Source organism: Sipha flava, unplaced genomic scaffold, assembly GCF_003268045.1.
Source record: "Sipha flava isolate LNK unplaced genomic scaffold, YSA_version1 361_pilon_pilon, whole genome shotgun sequence".
Taxonomy (NCBI): Eukaryota; Metazoa; Arthropoda; class Insecta; order Hemiptera; family Aphididae; genus Sipha; species Sipha flava.
The window spans coordinates 360651-383004 of record NW_020273062.1 but is presented as its reverse complement, the minus strand read 5'-3'; the positions used below and the strand labels follow the sequence as shown (position 1 = coordinate 383004).

The 22354-nt window shown below is 27.9% G+C and overlaps 1 protein-coding gene across 3 annotated transcripts in view; it reads left to right on the top strand.

The window, feature by feature from the left end:
* Nucleotides 1–22354, top strand: part of LOC112687783 (rap1 GTPase-activating protein 1) — a 207026-nt gene that overhangs the window by 52174 nt on the left and 132498 nt on the right. Inside the window, exons 1-2 of one of the 3 annotated variants that reach the window (XM_025560713.1) lie at nucleotides 8612–8682; nucleotides 9053–9273. The exons of 1 other annotated variant lie outside the window; for it this stretch is intronic. In XM_025560713.1, the coding sequence (XP_025416498.1) occupies nucleotides 9221–9273 (53 nt within the window). In that variant the 5' untranslated portion in view covers nucleotides 8612–8682; nucleotides 9053–9220. Of the gene's footprint in view, nucleotides 1–8588; nucleotides 8683–9052; nucleotides 9274–22354 lie in introns of those variants that run through there. One more of the 3 variants, XM_025560712.1, reaches the window with a different exon arrangement.

Below are 22354 nucleotides of genomic sequence, written 5' to 3'. Positions count from 1 at the left end.
TTGCTCCATTCTGACAGCTGACAGTTATTATTTCACTTTCATCGAATTGCTCTTTTTTATTTATATTAGCCATAGCTAACCCATTCATTCTGTTTTCCGACATGGTGCTTTTTTAATAATTTTTTAAGCGATTAAGTGCAAAAAACGTTTTTTCCGGAGTGAAAGAGGTGACTGGTAACGTGGCGAATAATTGTAAAAGTATTTTAATGTTAGGTCGAAGATTGGTGTGATGAAAGAGTGAATCAAGAGCAAAATTCGGTTTTGGAATAGTATTTTGACTCCATTGTTGCCCCCATATGAACAGGTCAGCTCTGATTGTAGATGAGGTATCATCATGAAGTTCTTGGACATTTATTTTAGCAGCTTTTATAATATTTTTATCGTCATACATATTTAAATTGGCCGGAATAAGTCCTTCAAGTGGCATAACATCAATAAGCCTTTGATTAAAATAAGCATTGATTCTATTAAATAGTCAAGATACATTATACATATAAACACGGCCCATGGGGAAGGCTATAGCCCCCTTAGCCCCCCCCCTTGGCTACGCCACTGATCAAGTTAATCGTTTAATTCTTTTTAATAAATTACAATCATTTGGTTTCTCTGGACCTCTTCTTAATTGGTTCCAATCATTTCTTTCAGACCGTTCCCAAATTGTTAAACACTTCAATTTTAAATCTAGATGTTTCCCAATTCCATCGGGCGTTCGTCAAGGAGACCACTTATCTACACTTCTATTAAATATTTTTATAAATTACTAACCTAACGTTATAAAGAATTCTAATATACTTCTATTTGCTGATAATGCAAAACTAATAAAAATAATTAAAACTGAACAAGATACAATTAATTTACAATCCGACATTAACAATTTAATTTCATGGTGTAATAGCAATCACTTATTTTTGAACGTCAATAAATGTAAATTTATGCGTTTTTATCTAATAAAAAAATCCAATATACTATGATTATAATATTTCCGATTCAAACATTAAGCTTGTATCTCAATTTAAGGACTTGGGCGTTATTTTTGACTCTAAATTAAACTTTTCACCTCACACAGAATTGATAAAGAATAAAACTATGCGTAATTTGGGATTTATTAAGCACACTTATGGCTCATTCATAGATCCTATTCCCTTGAGAATTCTTTATTGCTCCCTTGTTCATTCCCAACTTGAATACTGGCCTCTTATTTGGTTAAATAATACTTCAAAACAAATATCTACGTTAGAATCTATCCAAAATAATTTTCTGCGTTTTATTTCCTTTATATTTAATATATACAGGCCCCCCCATGGTTCTTATAATAATGTATTACAATACCTAAATCTCTTACCACTCAATGACCGACGAATATTCTTATTTTCTAGATTTCTTCATTAATTTATTTTTAGGCCATATTGATTGTCCGGATTTGTTATCTTTGATTAACTTAAAAATAAATTTGTATCCTTTATTTAACTGTTTATATTTTTGGTTTTTATGATCATAATGTTTGAAAAAAAAAAAAATTATATTCAATGTATGGATAAAGATATAGACTGCTTTTTATTATAAGATTAATTGTTATGAATGAAATTTGAAATTAATAATAACAATATAATATTTTCAATCACATCATTATTAAGAATGTATTAATATTTTTCAGGATATTTTTTGACACTTAATTTGATTCAAAGGTGTCAAATACAATATTAAACAATATAGTTTTATACGCTAATATGTATATATTTATTTACTAATTAAATTTAATATTAAAAGCTCACCTACAATATTATTTAAGAGTCTGGTGTATGTTCTGGAAATAAATAATTCGTAAATATCAATTTAACTAAATTTAAACAATATTTTTAAGGTATATTTTATTCTAGAATAAATAAATTTATTTCTTAAATTTAAAATGAGTTATTATAAACACATTTAAGAGATTTTGATTCAACATTCTTGAGTTTTAATATTAGACTATAACTTATATAATTAAATTGTTATAGCGTTTTTTTTCTTACTATTATAAACATTTGTATTTAAACAAAACACCAAAAATAAAGTTTTGCTCAAAAAGCATTACGTGTTAGAGTGACAAACTTCAAAAAATAATTCCAAGCATTTTCAGTTAAAAACATTTATTTTTAAAATTTGAACATAATAAATAAAATATGAATTTTTTAATTTTTTAATTTAAAAAAACAAGGAATATTTACAATTTGTAGCATTTATACAATAAGCATATTAGGTTATCAAAGAACAATATTTACATGACACGAATAATTTTGAGGAGGAAAGCTGTTCAGTGACAGAACCCTCGATTGTTTAATATTAAATATTTAAATGTCGTGATTCAATTAAACTACACTAGTATTTTTTTTAACGTCGCGACGCGTTGGGGATAACAATCGTTAGGTAAGTTAATACTGCCTTGAATGGCAATTAGTGGATTGGAGTGATTGGCTAATTTGATGTGGAATTCTGTGTAGTGGAAGTGAGAACAAAAACTCCACACTCATGACTATTAAATATTTCCTTCTTTCATAATTTCTACTAATTTTATGATTAATACAAAATAATTTGTACGTGTATACTGTATACATATTTTATGACTTATAAAGTGTGTATATAAAGTCTTCATAAAGATTTTTGAAAATTATGAATAGTAGATATTGGACTAGTGGAAATGACTATCAGAAATTATGTTTTTTGTACAAAACCGTATATACTCATAAGATATAAAAGTTTATGAAAATATGTTTGGATAATAAGATAAAAAAAAATAGCTTCTAAATATATTGAATAAATATGTTTAATAATAGAGGCCATTCTGACGTCCATAAAATAAATTAGCGTAGGTATATATATATGGCTATTGTATCTTTATTATAATCTGGATTATCATTTAAACATTTCTCATCGATTGAATCACTAAAAATGTGAAAATATGGCTTAGTTGATTGTGTATACGAACATTTTTCGTCCAATTCGGAAAATAGATTCTTTTGGTCGATTTTTAATTAATTTTTATCTGATGGTTCGATTTTTCATCAGTTGGTTGATAAATATCTTATTATTAAACAAGGGCCAATATTATATGTATTAATATATGGAATTGCGAACATCACAACTGATGAACCCAAAATGAAGCTGAATAAAAGCTACATTTTAAATGTACAAATTTTTAATTAATTGTTTACTGATGGAATTATTGTTGGACCATCACAATTTTGGTTAACTCATGTATACATAACATTTATACTTCAAATGAATTTTTTATTTTTTACTCTGTTTTAATTATTTTGTTAAAACAAATTTTCAAAAGTTTCCTTGATGGCAGTTATGAAATCATCAAATATTAAAATTGGCTGACAAGATAGGAATTTCATCTCTTTTTATCCATCTAATAATGAAGATGCGTTAGATTACTCATAATGGCTGTACTTGGTTCATTTTTTTTATTTTTCTCTTGTTTCGTTATTTTAATTTACATATAGTTGTAGTTGTTAAACTGTAATACTTATAATATTGGTAGCCGATAAAAAATAAATAAAATATGTAAAAAGAGTCTTGCTAGGAATTTAAAATAATAAGAATAACTATTTTTATGTTTTCATTTACATATTTCAGTAAAAAATGATAGTAAAATTGTTTAAAATTAATAATTGTGCTAATCAAAGTATACTTTTTATTTAATGGCAGTTTGAAAACTACAGTCTTGATATATATGTATTGAAGTTTAACCGAAACTAATTTCAATTTTTACTACTTATACTACTTACTTACTTTTTTTCGTTATAGGCGTAGTTTTGACTTTCATTGCTTTTTATACAAGACTCATCTTTTTATTTCTTGTGTTCTTTGTAGGGGATCATCCTTTATGTAAAAGAAAACAATAGCTGTAACCGAAACAAGGGGTTCTTCCGGTTCGCGGAGCAAATGTTCGATTTTCAGTTCAATGTTATTTATCATGTTATTTTGTATGCATATGGACTTCATTATCGCAGTGTAATTTTTTATATCCCTTTAGACTACCTTTTCATAATATATCCCTTACGGGTATTTTAACACACATCAATGATTTTGATAATAACGTTAATAATTGTCACCTAACACCTATATGGCTCATCGGTTAACTAAATGTTTATTTTAAAAATGAATGGGGGTTAAATGAAGTGTAAAATACCAACGGCTGAATATGAATGGATTGCGATATTTTTTCATTACAAGTGGGGTAGAGTTTAATAATCCCATTTCAAAAAATCTACACAAATTATTTTGGAATTTGAATGAAAATTACTGTAGGAGAACAAAACTATGATGTTAATATAAATGTAAGTGAAAATATATTTTTAGTGTCATTTTATGTTTTCAACTATTACTTTTTATTTGTAAAAATTGCGCTAATATTTTGTTGTTTAAGGAAATTCAAGTTTGCTGAAATGTCAGTTTAAATTGTACATTAATTATAATTTTGCTTACGTTGATATGCATTACATTTATTTTAATACAATTACTTACATATTTAATTAGTTCAATTGTACCATCAGCATAAAATTTACCTTTCACATTTTGCTAATTTAAAATTGTTCAATAAAGATTTTTTCTTTGTATGGGTTTTATTATTCAATAATAGTCATAAAATTGCTATTGAAAAATTTATTTTACAGGGGAAAACTTATTTTTTGAACTCGTTTATAAATTAAGTGTTTTGTTTGAAACTATTTAATATGCTTATAGTATTATGAATAAAAGAATGTTCTACCGGATGTTTTACATTATTGTTTATAACTGACAGTAGGAAGAACAATGAAGTTAGGTATCTAGTCCCCTATCCGATTTATGAAAAATAAATGCATGACAAATTGACTCAAAGGTGTGTCAGGTATGGGGATGAACCCAGTTAGATGAGCCATATTTTTTTTGAGTTGTTCATAATCAAATGAAATTGAAACATGTTTTTTTCACAATTAAATCATAGGGTTAAACCCTAATACCAAATCACCCCTCATCTGTTATTTGTAAAAAAAAAATTACTAGGTCGAAGTGTTGAATATTTTTTTTTTTAATAAAAAATATAATATCTAAGAGCATTTTATATATTTTCAACTACAAAAAAGTTTCAGATTTTATAGATTTTTATCGAGTTTTGTTAACATTTTAATATTCAAAAACTTATTAAGTTTCACTTAAGTATTTTCATAATTTTTACATTAAATTAAGACCAACTTTTGAGGATTCTTAAATCATTTTTTAAAATATTAACATTATTTGTTCATTTTGTAGCTAATTCCATAAACTTATCTTAAATTCATTCGTTTTTAAGTTAAATAAAATATGAACTAAATATTTAGAAAATATTTAAATACATGGTTTTACAATAAAAAATTTAAACTTTCAATCAGTTTCTCAATATCAATTAGTTTACCTTACAAAAATATCAAAATCGACACAAATTATTAATAGTTTAGTTGATTTTTGTTATTTTTGATCAGTTATGACAGTTATGTTATTAATAGTACTTGGAACGGGCAAGGGAAATTGATAGAGGTACGGATTTTCACAACCGTCATACATTATTATTTTCGTTAGCCATTTGTAATGTTTATTTTTATAAACATATATCATGTGTTATAATTGTATAAACACATATACGTACAACGTCTGAATTACCAAGTTTATTTTATTCTTATAATAAATTTTTACATTCTGACTCAGTTTTCATTATTGTTAATATTTTTAGTTAAGTCTGGACGTGCGTGAAGTTAGCCCTCCGACATTGTCTGATCTACTCCGGACCAATGCCAATATTTCGTAACTCATTTGTAACTATTTGTAACACAATTTTCAGAATTTGTAACTCCTTACTTTTGGCGCAATCGACATTTTTTTGATGGGGGGCCAACTTCACGTAGCCCCCCGACTTTGTCAGAACGACTCCGGACCAACGCCATTCTTTTATAACTTATTTGTAACTATTTGTAACACAGTTTTCAGAATTTGTAACTCCTTACTTTGGGCGAAATCAACATTTTCCTGATGGGGGAACAGCCCCCCGAATTTGTCTCATCGACTCCGGACCAACGCCATTCTTTTATACCTCATTTGTAACTATTTGTAACACAATTTTCTGAATTTGTAACTCCTTACTTTGGGCGCCATAAAAAATATTCGATTGGGGAACTTCACGTAGCCCACCAGCGTCTATGAAGTTTCTCCCCTTCCATATAGTCCATATAGTAGACTTAAAAAAAATTGCGATCCCTGACTCCGGGTGTTTTTAAAAATTTCATTTTTACTAACTATTTTTTAAATTTTTCATTGGGTATTATTTTTTTTAATTAATAGACATTTATATTAATTGTATTTAATAATTGTTTTTATTAATATTAATTTAATCTTACCAGTTTTTAGAACTTCTTAATTTCACCGTAATAGGCTTTTTTAATTGAGTGGAGGATAATTCACGCAGCCCCCTCCCACTTTGTTCTATTAATTCCAAACCTTCACATATATTTTACCTTACTATCTCATAGGTAGGTACATAAGTACGCTATGAGATAGTAAGGTAAAAATTTGGGTTCAAAATGTTGAATCAGGAAAAAATACTCAACCATGATTTTTTATTTATTTTGTACCCAAAAAATGTGTTATAATGATTTATTAAATTCAGTTGCAATAGTATTGTTAACTTATAAGTTAAATGTACATGAATAAATATTATATCTGTATTACAGTTAAAATAATTATGATTCACTGAACTGTCTATGGAATAACACAACAAATAATAAAATATTAATGTATAATTATATTTATTTGAGAAGATTAGAAAATTATATAAAAGAGAAGAAAAAATGAATGTACAAAAAATGTAATTCAAATAATGATACTACCATTTTTTAATCACAGATAAATGGATATTCATATTTATTCGAAAATGTGTTTATATACTTACTATACTATAGTACCTACTTGATATTTTATAATATATTTTACTACCATCACAGAATATAAAATTTGCTACTAAAACATTAATTTGATTATATTTTACGTTAAAATAGTTTTTCTAACCTAGGTAGATGAAAATTTGAGTAAAACTTGGATTTGATTTCAATTAAATTGTTTTAAATTGTTAAAATTGTTTAACTTTGCTCAAAAATTATATTTTTTTATAAATGTTGTAATTTTATTTTATATTATTTAGAACTATGAAAGAAAGACTAAAACTTGAAAACTTAATGAATTAGGGTTTTAAAATACGGGTTTTGATAATAATGTCACTAAAATTCGTTGTCTGATTTCTGAATTTTCCGTAAATGGGTTTGTATGAAATAACTGACTCGGTAATATCTAGGCGAAAGAGTGTTTATTCAATAGAATTTCAAGATTCTTTATATAACGTAAATAAATATTAAATAAATTCGAAAAATTATATGGTTATTTAACTAAATACCAGTATCTATTCTTATTTTAATTATACTATATTGACGTAGAGATTTTTTATGCATTTAAATATAATAAAACTTATAATTTAAATCTATAGTCCGAATAGGGTATATTTAGTTAATATTTTTTTTTATAAATAACTGAAAGATTTGAAAAAAATGAAAAATAAGATTAAATTTAATTTATACTCATATTGTAAGTAACATTATATTATTATTTAAAATGGTATTACTTGTAAATGGAAGTGAGGGCAAAGTGAAGACTTTGAAAATTGTCTAACAAATTCAAACAAATGGCAATTAATTCGATCGTAAAAGATAAAATTGAGATGGCCAAAGTATTAAGACAAGTGTGGGGGTTGTCGATATATTGTGTCCCCAACCTCTCTCATAGTTTTTGGTTTGTACAAAAACTATTGTCGAACAAATTCTGATAATTATCAAACGAATGATGAACAAAATATCTGCGAAATAATTTTCTAGAATATCTTTGGTGAGGGTGCTGGGGACATGGACTACAAATTGCACTGCGCAGGGAGTGGTGATTATATGCCGTGAGTGGCTTAGTACAAATGAAAGACAAAATCGTAAACTTACGTTTACGTATGTTTTCTATCATCTACACGTAATCCGTGGTGAGGTTCAACAACCTTCTCCACGGGCGCTGCTGCAGTTTATAACGTGTATTCGACAACCCCCCCCCCCCTGGTAATCCGTAATAGACCGACGCAGAGGGTGGCCTGAAATCAATCATACCATTTTCCGTTTCTCTAGATCCGCGAATATTTTTCTAATTTTTTTTTAAATTTTTTTATTTGAAAAATAAGTTTGCTCGCATACACTTAGGACTCCTCGGCGTAGCCGTCGATCATCCGACATATCCCCGAAACGACGGCAGAGCGATTGTGGGTCACGTCACACGATTGTTGTTGTTGTTATTATTATTATCATTGTTGTTCCCCCATTGGTCGCGAGCCTGGAGGGGCTTTCTGCCGCAGTACACGCATAAAATACACACACACACACACACACACACATACACACATACACACACATGGACGGACGGACGGAACGTAATCAGAGCGGACGCGCACGCACGCAATCGTTCACTGTTCGTCGTCGCCGTCACGGGGATAAAGACCAGTTTTGTAGCGCTTTCGTTTTACGTGAGCGCACGCGTGTGTATGCGCGCATATCCATCCACGTCCATCGGGCACCGGTTCGCCGACGGTGTCAGTGTGTTTTGGTGAGTACTCGGTGTCGCGCGTCTGTGTGTTGACCGATCGCAATTTTTTTTTTTTTTTATTTGAATTTTTTATTTTACGAGACCGTGTTCGCGGTGCGCACGAGTCTCCGACACGAAATAATCAAATATACAAGTGTTCATCTTCTAAAAACATCGCTATTGCTGTTTTATTTTTCTATCGGAAACCGTTTACCCATCATCGGCGGCCCTTCCTTCGTGTATTAAATTATATTTTCTCGTTTATTGTGTTTTTTCCCCTTTGCAGCACCTCCCATCCGTTTTCACTCCTTCCCGTGTTTTGTACACAACATCGTTATTTTACGGATGCAGTTTTTTAATATTTTTTTAATATTTTTTTTTTTCCCGTAAGCTGTGTATGTGTGTGTGTGCTTTTTAAACTGTGGCTATTTCCCGTGGAAAGTGTACGTGATCTCGCGTGTAACGTGCCGGTGATCGATAATCGCGCGTGGGTGTGAAAACGTCCATGCAGCTGACCATGGTTCGGAGCACATGCCGAGTGGATAAGGGCTGATGCGAGATGATCGATGTGCAAATGATAGACAGGCTGGCCCAAGATGACAAAAAAGACGGGTAAATGACCATTATATTGTTATAGCTTATAAAATATGATGCAAGTAGTAGACGCATTTCGCGTAATGATTAACAATTGTTGTTCAGTATTTTATCCGATACATTTATTTTAACTTTGTTTAGTGTTTATTTTTTATAACATTTGAAAAATGGAGTTATAAATATTTTGATTTAGTTTAAATTTCATTCATGTACCCGTATTTATAATGGTTTTTTACTTAAGTTAAATTGCCTTGGTTGGTAAATAATATTAAAAAACAATTTTACAAATTAAATAATATATCTATCTACATTTAAGAAAATATAGTAATTTTAAATCTACAATAAAATTAATTTTTTTCTCGTGTATATTTAGATTTGATTTTTAAATAAATCTTTATCACGTTGAAATTAATAAAATACCAAATTTACAAAGTTATTATTTTTTCTTAATACCGTTGAACTACAGTCTCATTTTGAACGGATTTTATAATAATTACTATTATATATATATATCAAATGTTATGCTGCTAATTGTAAATATTATTCAATTATTATCTTATTTTTAAACTTACTTAAAATGTTTCTATTGGCAGATATGGGAATTAACTATTATCAGGCAATTCCATTTTTATACTTACTCAATCCAATTTAATTTGCATGTAACTTATATACATTTTCATACCACGAGTAAATTCATCTTAATACTTGTATGAGTATTAAATTTTCTTACATTATATAAGTCTTGAATAATATATAGTGTTAATATTAATAATAATAATGTGATAGTTAAAAAATATCTCATATACCTAATAAGTTAAAACATTTACATTTATATATTTATTTTAATTTTAATTTGATACATTTAAATGTATTAGTGAATAACGGTTTTAATTAGTTCAATAATAATTTCTCATAGTTAAGTAAAATATTTTAAACTGTGAACTTAAAATTTTTCACACAATTGTATTGACTAGCAAAAACTACGATGAATGTAGGTTAACCATAAGCATAGTAAGTAATAATACTTATAATATAATAATACTTGGTTAATAATTTTATTATTATAGTTCTAAATATTTTAAATGTTACTAAATAAATAAATTAGTTACATAGAGCCATAGAAAATATCTATAACTTAAATTATAATTTATCCATTATTAATAGTATCTCGTTACACAAATTTTTTATATAAACTATAATTATTTTTTATTTCAGTGTTTCAAAATTTTTTTTTTAATATATAAGTATTATAGAACTATAATTTATGAATTATTTGTTATAATTAATGTATACAACTAATTTATGAAAACTTCAAAGTAATAAATTAAAATAAATACTTGTGTTTTTTTTTCAAATGATCAGGATCAATAATAATATTTTATTGAACGACCAAATAGTTATTTTAAATAAACTTTCAAATATTGTTATGAAAAAAAATTTTGCTTCTCGGTACAATAATCGATAAACAATGTTAATAAGACTACCCACGTAAAAACACGTCCGGTATCGTTTTACTTAAGTTATGTTCACCCATTGAGAGTTATCAATATTTAGATCTCTTTAGGGTACCTATTAAGTTTCGGGTCAGTTGGATATTTTTTTTCCTTGGTGCGTAATAAAAAATCATTTTAGTAATCAAAACATTTTGTCTACTGTATTTCGTACAGTAAAGACTAGTTAATTTGCAAGTTATTTATTTCTGTTTTAATTGTATACATAAAAAGAAGGTAAATACTTATTTCATATTTTGATATTTGAATAATTAATAAATTAAAAAATAATATAGGGCTTGTTCATTTCGAAATAAAACACCAAAAAAGAAATGGTAATATTAAATAATAAATTCAAGTCAATAAAAATAGATCGATTGAATTGGGTTGCCTGCAGCACTTTCTATATACATATATATCAGACATTTGTAGTTGGCATCTATTGTTGTCTTTTCCGTGTCACGTGGTTGCTGACGGCCCGTGCTCGACAATTGGTAGTCTGGTTAGAATGGATTCATTAGGTTAGGTTGTATTTTTTTTATTTTATTTTTTTGTCACCACCGGTTACAATAAACGTATGATTCTTTATATTGTTAAATAAAGCTGATCCGATTTAACCACACGAAGACCCCCCGGATGCCGATGATGGTAGTTATATATGCGAGCGGTAGAAAATAATGTGGTTCCAATGTAGATGATCCAAATGCTTGTATATTATAATATGCGTGCAGACCGAGGGAACGAGGGGAATGCGCCCGCAGCAGGTTTTGGTTTTCACTTGACAGTAGCCAATAAATTGTTGTCTAGCGGTAGAGGGGAAATTTCCGAGAGAATAAGTAATAATAAAAAATAAATAAATCTCGACTACCTCGTACAAGTTTGTGTTGTGCTTAAGAATCGGCTGTCAACGTTGTCTTATGGTCGCAAATCGTTTACGAGAGCTAATTTAATTCGACCAACGCAGTATAGAAACATATTTGTGTGGGTTATCACAACTTTATATATAATATTATTATATATAATAGACATAATGTAGATTAGAATTCATTATTATTTATCTTAGTTTGTCATTTCGAAGTGAACAAATTTAGAAAATTTTGGTATAAAATACGAGCTTGAAATATTTATATGTATTTTATGTAGGTATGTATATATATATACACACATTTGTTGTCATATTTTTAACTTTTATTTGATAAATTTATTAGTATTAAAGTTTATTATAATAATAACACATTTTTTAGTTTTAGTTGTGTAATAAATCATTCTTTTTTAAACCCATGACTCCGTTATAAGAACGATTCAAGCTTAAAAAACCAATATTCTGTCTGCAAAACTGGTTATATTAAAATAAAGTAGCTTTGGATAATATAATAAAGTTCCTAACTTGGTTTTCAAAGTATTTAATATTACACTAGTACTTCTATTTATACAAATAAATTATGTGAGTTTAATAAAAACCATTTTTAAGACATTTTAATTTTCTTTGTTAACTTAAGTATTAATTAATTTGTATTATTTTGAATTATTGTACTATTTATGTCTATAATTAATTATTTTGGTGTTTTTTTTTTGTATAACTAAATAACTAAGTTTATTAATTTATTAAAATTCTCAAGAAACGCAATTAAAATAGTATTAAAGTATTTTTTGTTTTGTTTTAAAATTTAATTTAATTTAAAAATAAAATACTTAAATAATCAAATAATATAATATGCAAAGTATACATCTGTATAGTGCATAAAAAAATATAAACAATTACTTTTTATGAATTATTTATAACCATGACAACATTTTATGTTTATCTGATATATAAAACCTACAAAGATGTCTAATTAAATAAAATAAAAACAAAATTATTGGGTTTAAAATTGTTAGAATCATCCGTGGTAGGTGACAAGGATGTGATAAAAATAATTATCGGGTGATTAAAATGTATATATACTATAATATTACCACATGTTTATTCAAATGTACATTCATAGTCAAGGCGCAATTACTGGCCCAAGTCTTTATAAGCAGGAAAAAACAATTTATATTCCCCTTCATTTGCCATTAACGTGATTCCCCCGTGCCTAGACAGGTGTGTTTCGTAAAAACTCAAGTCACAGTTGGTCACCAAAAAAAGGGGTTAAACCAAACGCTCCCTTTTATCGTTTCCAGCGTCTAAGTACAAAAGGTCGATTTTTTCTTCTACTCCTCTATTCCTCATGATAACCTAACCCACATCTATGTGCTCGCCGCGAATGTTTCTTATTGTCTCTGTTGCAGGCGAATGCTATTATGCTATATGTTATAATATATACACTAAAGGCCTTTTACAGGAGTGGAGAAAAAACGGTCATCGACCTCCTGCTAACTTTTCAAAGGTGTTCTACAAGTGTTAAAAACTAACCACCCATGACCGTTACACAATTATACGAGTTTGTGACCACTGCACAGATGACGCAATAGTTTGGATAGTGTTGAAAAAACGATTAAAATACTCGTAGGACAGAAAATGTGATTTCATGTCAAAGTACTTAATTAATATATAGTCAATACGTTTACGTTTTTTTTGTCTTATTTTCCATAAATATTTGATTTTATGTGTATGATGAACTGATATCGTTAATTACAATTATTAATTTCCCATTAATTATTTATTAATTTGACATATATGCTTTATTTGTTTAAAAATTACCATTCGCTATAGTTTAAGTACAGAAACTTAATATATTGATTTAGTGTCTGTTCAGATATGGTGATTGTATAATTCTTATTCGTATCTTAACTCCCATTGTGATTGCTTGAATACGATGTGTGGATTTTGTTATATGACTCGTTGGTTTTTCAATATTGCAGGCTTTTTTATTTTTTATATTCAGCCCTTTTGTTTGAAATACACTTTAGCGAACTTTTTTTCACATTTGAGTGCCTATAATGTACTTACATGTTTGACCATAACATTATTGAACATCTCATACTTTTAGATGAATTTCAAGTTTATGCTTGCTTGATTAGGGTGTGATGACAAATTTCCTAACCGATTTGTTCCAGAAAAAAAAACATAATTTATAAAAATCTGTGTAATTTCATGCCCAATGTTTAAAATTATATAGGTTACTATTATAGTATTGTTATGTATTGTCATTATGATAGAGATTTTAGTTTTTTAAACCGGTTAGTATCAATTTTTTTTTTCGTAATTTTGTATCTCTCATTATGGAATTTTTTGAAAATAATTAAATAATAAACAATACATTTTTATCGGAGTGAATATCGTTTTTACTAATATTCTTTTTTTTATTGTGAAACATTTTAAAAGATAGACATAATTTATAGCATTATTACAAATTTAGTTATTTTGATTTAGTTTTGAATTACTCGTATATTAGAACGCCGATTACCTGAACATTTCTCAATCGTACGTTCAATTAAAAATTAAATAATATAATTTATGGTTGATAAACGTTTCATCGTGTTGATATAATTAAATGTATTCACCCTAATTAGTAATTTTAGAAAGTATAATAAATATTTGCTGTATACTCATTCATAATGTTCATCGTTTGATATCGTTTTTATCTATACATATTATTTATAATACAATGAAATTAATTAAAAAAATTATCAAATTATTCTTAATCAATAAGTGTCAGTTAATATAATAATTAAGTATAATATTTTCCTTGTTGTTATATTAAGTTCTATAAGAAAATCATTAGCAACTATATGACGAAAAAGGACACTGGTATTTTAGAAGCGTTTCACATCCTCCAGTTTAAATTATATAATTTAATGTTCGTGCAATATTAGCGTTTTATAGTACCAAGTATGGTTAGGTTAGTAGTATGATTATATATATATAAGTACTTAAGTAATTCAATACTGCGTTGGCTTTACAAAACTATTTCAATACAGTGGTATTTTGTATGCTAGCACTGCACAACATAACCGGTCTTTATGATATTTTGTTGAATTATGAAAGCTTAAAGACTTATAGATATTAAACCAACGTATAAAGTTTTCTGTAAAATGTTTATAAGTTCAAAAGTTAAACTTTCTAGATAATCCTCTACTGTTAATATTTTGATAACCTATTGTATATATAATTAAATCTTTTAGTTATAACGTTTGTAGTTCTCATCAGGTATGTACTACTAGATTATTAAGAAATACTGTAAAAAGTTATATTTTATTAAAAGTGTCCTAATTATTTGTAAAATCACATGATTTTTTTTCTTTTAATTTATTGAAAAATTAAAAATAACTAGTTAATAGGTAATTTACGAGTATATGATACTATGGGTACGAATAAAATTTAAATTTTCAGCATTTAGCCACATAAAAATTTAGTTACTAGTAATTGAATTCAGTATTGAAAATAGTCCATAAAACTTAAATATATATAAATATAATTGAGAATGGTTGACGTCAATTATATGTTTTAGGTGATATCAACTCAAACGATAGTTACAATTGCTGTGCAAAACAATTTTCTTTTTTAAATATGCAGGAAACTTAGTTTTCGTTCCTTGTTTTGACAATGAGCATAGTAACTAGACTAATAACCGTTTAAAACCGACTGATTCAACACCAATAAGTAACTGCTACTAATGTGTATTGTCTACTAATGTGTCGTATTATCTTACTGATTTTGACTCACGTGCTTGTGGATAATGGGAGAGTAGCCACCAGACATGTGTAGTGAATAGTGGGCAGTGCTCTCTATAGCAGCCGGAAAATTATTATTTCATTCCTGCTGCAGGATTCTCTCTTTTATTTCGCACTGTCAAGTTACCGCGTGTTCAAATATAAATTGACGGGTCGACCCATCCGTTCGAATGATATACAATAAAAGTGTATATAGGGCACCAGAGTAAAGAGACATAATGATAGTAACTGCGAGAAACCCAACCGTGTACACCGCGCGTACGAGCATCGGAGACGGGCAATAGTGGCCCCGAGGCACTGTGGAAGAGATTCCCGTTTTCATTCTGCACCATTAATTACGTCGTTTAAATTCCTGGCAAACTATTTTTATTTCCTTCGAAATAATATATTCTTCGTATGTGGATGCTCGCACCCGCGCGTGTGCGTGTGCGCGAAATGCCGTGAGCGAACGTACAGAGAGAAACCTGATGCGCGGGGAGGATGGCATTTATGTGTTGAATTTACGTACCACCGTCTAAATATAATATGTATATTGGTTCGCTGTGAAATCATGTACAATTTAAAACAATTAAAAAACAATTAGCTTAATGTATTCCACTTGTGTAAAGTTGGGCAGTGAATAGTTGTTTTCGAGACGTGTAGGTACGCATCATTTTTAGTCGTTTCTTAGTAGTTATCAACGCTGTAGATAATGCGCTATGTCTTAAAAATACGACCTCACGGGTAAACACTTGTATTTTTAAAAATCATGTTATTAATCTTCGTTTTTCCGTACATATTAGTTTCAAGTTATTTTTTTGTAAAAATATTAAATATATTATCAAAGGATTAACTTGCGTGGTTTGTACTGGTTTATTATTTATTTTTTCAATACATTTTCTAAGATAATGTATACATGATTAAAAATAAAGTGCCTTTATTATTATTATTATTATTATTATTATTGTAGATTTAAGCTTGTTAAAATATAATTCAATAAATAAAATGCTGAAATATTGTACGTTTTTATAGAAATTACATTTAATTAATAAATTAAGTAATAATGTTTTATAATTTTTTTATACATACACATACGCTACGTATATAAGTCTTAATATAAAATAATTATATATAATTTTATTCTTAAAAAATTTTAATTTTTTTTATCGTATAGATAAGAACATTGGTTTTGCATATTAAGATTTATGTTATCACGGTTAAGTAATTATAAGTATTTGTGATTAAGACGGTTTAATGTCTCTGAAAAATAATACGAACATCAATATAATAAATAAATTGTCTGTAGTTCAATCGACGTGCATTAGTTGAATGAAAAAAGGAATATTCGCAAATTAAATGCGTCCAACGCGTGGATAGTTATTTAGAAACTGCACAATTAACGAAGCATGCATAATAATTTCTAAGGAGTGTTGAATAATTTATACTGGCCGTTTTAATCCGGTTATTTTGTATGAAACGTTGATGGGTTGGGGAAGGGAGTAGGGGTTTCCGACTGGAAAATGACGAGAAAATTTGAATTTTTGCACCTATGCAAACAAGAGCACGTAGTATACTAATCGTATCCTACGGCACTCGAATTGGTCGCCAATCAACGACATCACCGTGCGGTTTTTAGCGATCAGTCAAGTTTGACCTTTATGTTATCATTAATCTATAAATGTAGACGGACGGTGGACATTGGGCAAGGTTGCTGTCGGTGGATAATATTATCGATAAGTTATATTGCCTTTGGTTTTATAATATAGCCTAGCCCCGAAATTGTCATAAACCTCGACCTCAGTTTAACACTTGTTAATGATAGGTTCGTTGAATGTTTACCAAACATAGACGTTTTAATAGCATATTTACGACATACTTATAAATTTATTTTATTATTATATATTTTTATGCAATAAGCTTATTATTCTCAAACGCGTATACACTTAAAAAACCTTGGCATGTATGTACTACATTTTTTTTATCAAATTACTCCGATGAAAAGGATAATTTTTCTGCGATTCGATTAGTGTACGAACAGTCGTCAACAGTACCCGGGTACTCAAGTATCAAGACCACTAGTCGATACGTACCATTAACATAAATATTTATAGGTGTAAAAGATTACCTTTTACCTATAATCATCTATTCATTTATCTATTGCCATTGGAAAAATACTGAAGTCAATGCAAATATTTACTATTTTAATTTTCAGAAGTAGTTACATTTTTGAAATTATATCATCAGCACTAATTTTTAAAATTATTGATATCAAAGATATTTAGTTACCATAAAAAACCGGTTGTGAAATTCTGTCTGATTGTCCTACGAAAACAAATTAGCATATTGTCTATCAACGTTTTTTTCTAAACACGAGGATATAATATTTCATTTTACTTATAAGAACACAATATTAATGTAATAGTGGACAAAAATACATTAAAGTAGCGACATATTTTTAATGTAGAAGTAGGTGTACGTGTGTGATTGTGTTAATTTAATGATTGGAGAAGGTATTTAGATATAATATTTATTTTATTTATTTTAAAAATAAGTTATTTCGTAGTAAAAATATTAACTGTTTTAGGAGTATTAAATCACTAGTGTGTCCACTAAAAATTATAGATATTATAGTTAGATTAAATATATACATCGTTACCACTTATCAAGGTAAAGAAGTGTTTTCGTTTAACCGTTATTAAAACTGTTCAAGACTATTTGTATAGTTTAGCCATGGATTGTGTGTCGATAATATTCTGTTGTTGATTTATGAAAACGCTAGTCACTGTTTTGAATAAGACATTTTCAAATTTTTTCGGAGAAGATATATATTTGTAAATGTATCTACTCTCTAATATCTTCGAAATAATCTAACCTATTGGTAATCAATATAAACGGCCCGAAGGTTTTTTTGGTTGGAATGCTGATGATTGTCATATAGTGAGCTATCATGCGCAGAAAGTAACACTCAGTAAATATCAATGATCATAAATGATTCATTGAACGAGAGTGAGCTCATAATAAATAAATAAACATGATGTGTAAATAAAAATTGTTGTTCATTAATATTCAATATGTAATGTTGTGCATTTTCGAGTGAGCTAATATTCGAGATGGTTTAGCTTACTATATACATTATTTATTTATGGTGTGGTTTTTTTTTTTACATTTCATTCCTGACAACCAAAATATAATTGTTATGGATTGTTTTTCATTTATTTTGATGACATATTTTTATCACTAATTGGCATCAATTTAACTAAAATTTTATGGTTGGATCAAATAAGTAACGAACTTAATCGTTAATATGTCATGTTTGTCAATACCTGAGTCTAGTTGAATTTATTATCTCGTGTAACTCGTGAATCATCTATAATTTTATTTTGACAATTATAAATTGTTAGATTTGATAGAATTCGTATATTGAGTTTTTCAGAGAGATTTTTTTCAAATGATCGTAACACTCTTATAGTAGTTTGGCTTTCACATGGGATGACGATGGATCAGACGCCAAAACGAATTACTCAAGAACTCATTTAATCAGACCCAGGTTTGTTCCGGTGCAACACGATTGCGCACTTTTTACCTTTTTACCTGATAAAAACACAACACGAACCTTTTTATCTTATTCACTATATTTATAATCATCAACTAAAATGCATGGCTTACCTTTTTCTGTTTCGAATTTTTTTTTTAATTTGTTTTTCCATTTTTTCAAAATGAAATTGTACGAAAATAAAATGGAAATATGTACTTTGCGCGATATGAGATTGCCACAATGACGTGCGTATGTGACTGACGACTGCCACACTATACATATCGTTATTAACGTACAGGATTGTCGGGATTAGATAACTATCAATAAAATCCGGTGAAATAAATATTATCGGATGTGAATACGTTGGAAAAACAATATGTTTAAAACCACAGTTACTAACACTTATCAGTTATTATAGTAATAAAATATTATTTACAATTGTGTATAGGTACGTATACTATACTATAAGTGGGTTTCTTAAACTTATTATTTATTTATGTCCATCATTTACGCCAAAAATATTAAATTAAATTAATTTTGTGCACAATCGTGTGGTGTTTTTTCAAATATAAAAAGGTAAAAAGTGCGCAATCGTGTTTTATTTTTTCCAGGTAAAAAGGTAAAAAGTGCGCAATCGTGTTGTGTTTTTATCAGGTAAAAAAGTAAAAAGTGCGCAATCGTGTTACGGCCGGTTTGTTCAATAGGCAACAACTCAGCACATGTTTTGTGGTTACGAATCGTTTCGACAGCGTTTGCAAAAATTACGGGCAATAAATTATATTTCATTGATGAAGAATATTATTGGAAAATGTAATATCAAGGGGACCGAGGTTATGACAAGATTTCATGTCTACCCGATCATCGTTAAGTCAGACGAGTTGTTATTTATTCGATTGGTTTTGACATGCGGAAACTACCTAACTCTACGTCTGGTTCGTTACATGTAGCTGTCATCCTTTAATTACATGCATAACAAATTTTTAATTCGTCTTCGACATCTGTGACTTCCGATTTCCTTAGTTCATATTATATGAACCTAAATTCCGGTTTTTACATTCATCACGGTTCGTTTGTCCGCCTAATGAGCCACCTTGGGCAATTTCATTATCTTCGGTTCATTGTGTTTTCTAAGATAGGGTGACGGTCGCTATATGGTTTGAATTATATCGTTATAATGTTTAAAGGGGAGACCAAATGTTGTAAGTAAGGGTGCAAAAATGTAAAAATTTTTGTTTGGACTTAAGTTCGTGTTTATAGATTGTTTTCTTTCAATTTAATACTCTGTAAATGGTCCATAAAGAGCTTCACTTTTAAACATCCTTATAAATATTCAACTATTCCGAATGCAGTAATGAAGTAGTTGATAAGATTAAAATAAAATAAAAAAATGTTTAATTGATAGTAAGTTGTCTATTCACATAATATTAAATACATATTTATATTGAATAATAAAAAGTTTTATTTGAGATTATTTTATATATAAACTGGTATTTTTTTTAAGGATTAAATATTCAATAACAATAAATTACACATTTATGAATTTTAAAATTTGTGAATATGGACGTGAATTTAGTAATAATGTTCGTTTAATACCTATTTTTAATGTATGAAGTATGAAATAAACGTTGAATTGTTTAAAACTTAAATAGGAGAAAATTGAATCGTGTTTTATAAAAATGAAAATGTATTCATTGGAAGTACATTAGTAATCATCAGAAAAATCATAAAATTTGAATTTGAGTATTATGAAAAATCTAAGATGGGTTTTTTGGCACAACAGAAATTAAGTTTTATTATATTATTCGATAATAAATAGTTCTAATTATGGTTGAAAATCCGTTATTTAATATTAATTTTTCTTGCATCTTACATGAAGAAATTACTATTATTTTTTGAAAACATTTTCGTACTATGAAGTTCCGGATTAAAAGTGATATGGTTAGAAATATCGTACATATTATGTTAAAAAAATGTAACCAAATACTATAATACGTTTGGTTTAATAAGATTATGAAGTGACTGGTAAAATTCGAGATAATATTATTTGACCTCGATTCCAACCTACAGAATATTTATAATTTCTGTTTGATGTAGGCGATTAAAAAAAATTGTGCGAGCACACCTGTAGTCTGAACAATGTTTTCCTTTTTATTGCGAACAATTTATCAGTTATATTTACTTGAAATATTCTGATAATATATTTTACACAAATTAAATTTTTCACTCTAAATTAACCAATGGTGAGAAGAACAAGTTAAAATTTATTCGGTGGGTTATAACATTATAAGTGTTTTTATGATTCTTTTTTTTTAACGTAGGTAAAATAATTGCAACATTTAAATTTCTAATATTTGACTTGTATAGAGGTATGTAATTGATTATATCTTGATTGAAAAGATAATATTAAATACAATTTTTATTGTAAGAATTGTAAACGTTTTCTAAGAGATGTTTCGTATATAAGATATAACGATAAAATAAATAATAATACATACCATTGAATACAATCTACAAACGATTTAGGTGCTTATTATTTAAATAAATTTATCTATTACAATGGCGTAGCTAGGATTTTTTGAAGGGGGGGTGTTAATTATAAATATTAAATATTATATATAATACGTACAAACTAAAACTTTTATTTTAATTAATTAATATGTATACATAATGTCTGTAATAGAGATTTAATGTATATTCGAATATTCGAAGTCGAATAGCTCCACCATAAATTATTCGAATATTCGAATTCGAAATAGCTTCGCCGTAAATTATTCGACTATTTGACTATTCGAATATCAATATTCAGTGCTACAATACCTATTATTATTAAACGTTTTGTGTTGCGCGAAAACTTAAACGAATAATTTTCGTCACGTACTGTCGCAATCGCGATAATGTTAATCTGTATATATGTAATTAGTATTGTGCATTATTTTAATTTCATATTGTATTATCGATTTACCTATGTTCCTATAATAATGTAACATATGATACGGCTCAAGGGAAGTGTCATATCTACCAAACACCCTCCTTATATACGCCACTGATCTATTAACTGTTATATTTTTACACTATATTAAGTTTAATTATTATCTCAATTATATTATATTCAGTGGCTTGGTTGTAAATAATTAATGTAGAGATGTTTTGTTGAGCAAAAATTTTATTGGATAAACTAAGCGTATTATCAACTTAGTAATTATATTTTGATGGTAAGGATTGTTTTGATATAGCAAAATGTAACACAAAAACATAAATTTATGGAATACAAAAGACCGTATATAATATATTTTTATACTACTTAAATAAGAAAATATGCAATATGAAAATAGTCTATGAAATTCTGTGGTGCAAAGTAAATTAAGTATTATTTTAGTCATACATTTCAAAATTGTTTGTGGAGTAATGAATTACGTTTTAAAAGGAGGAATAGCAATAA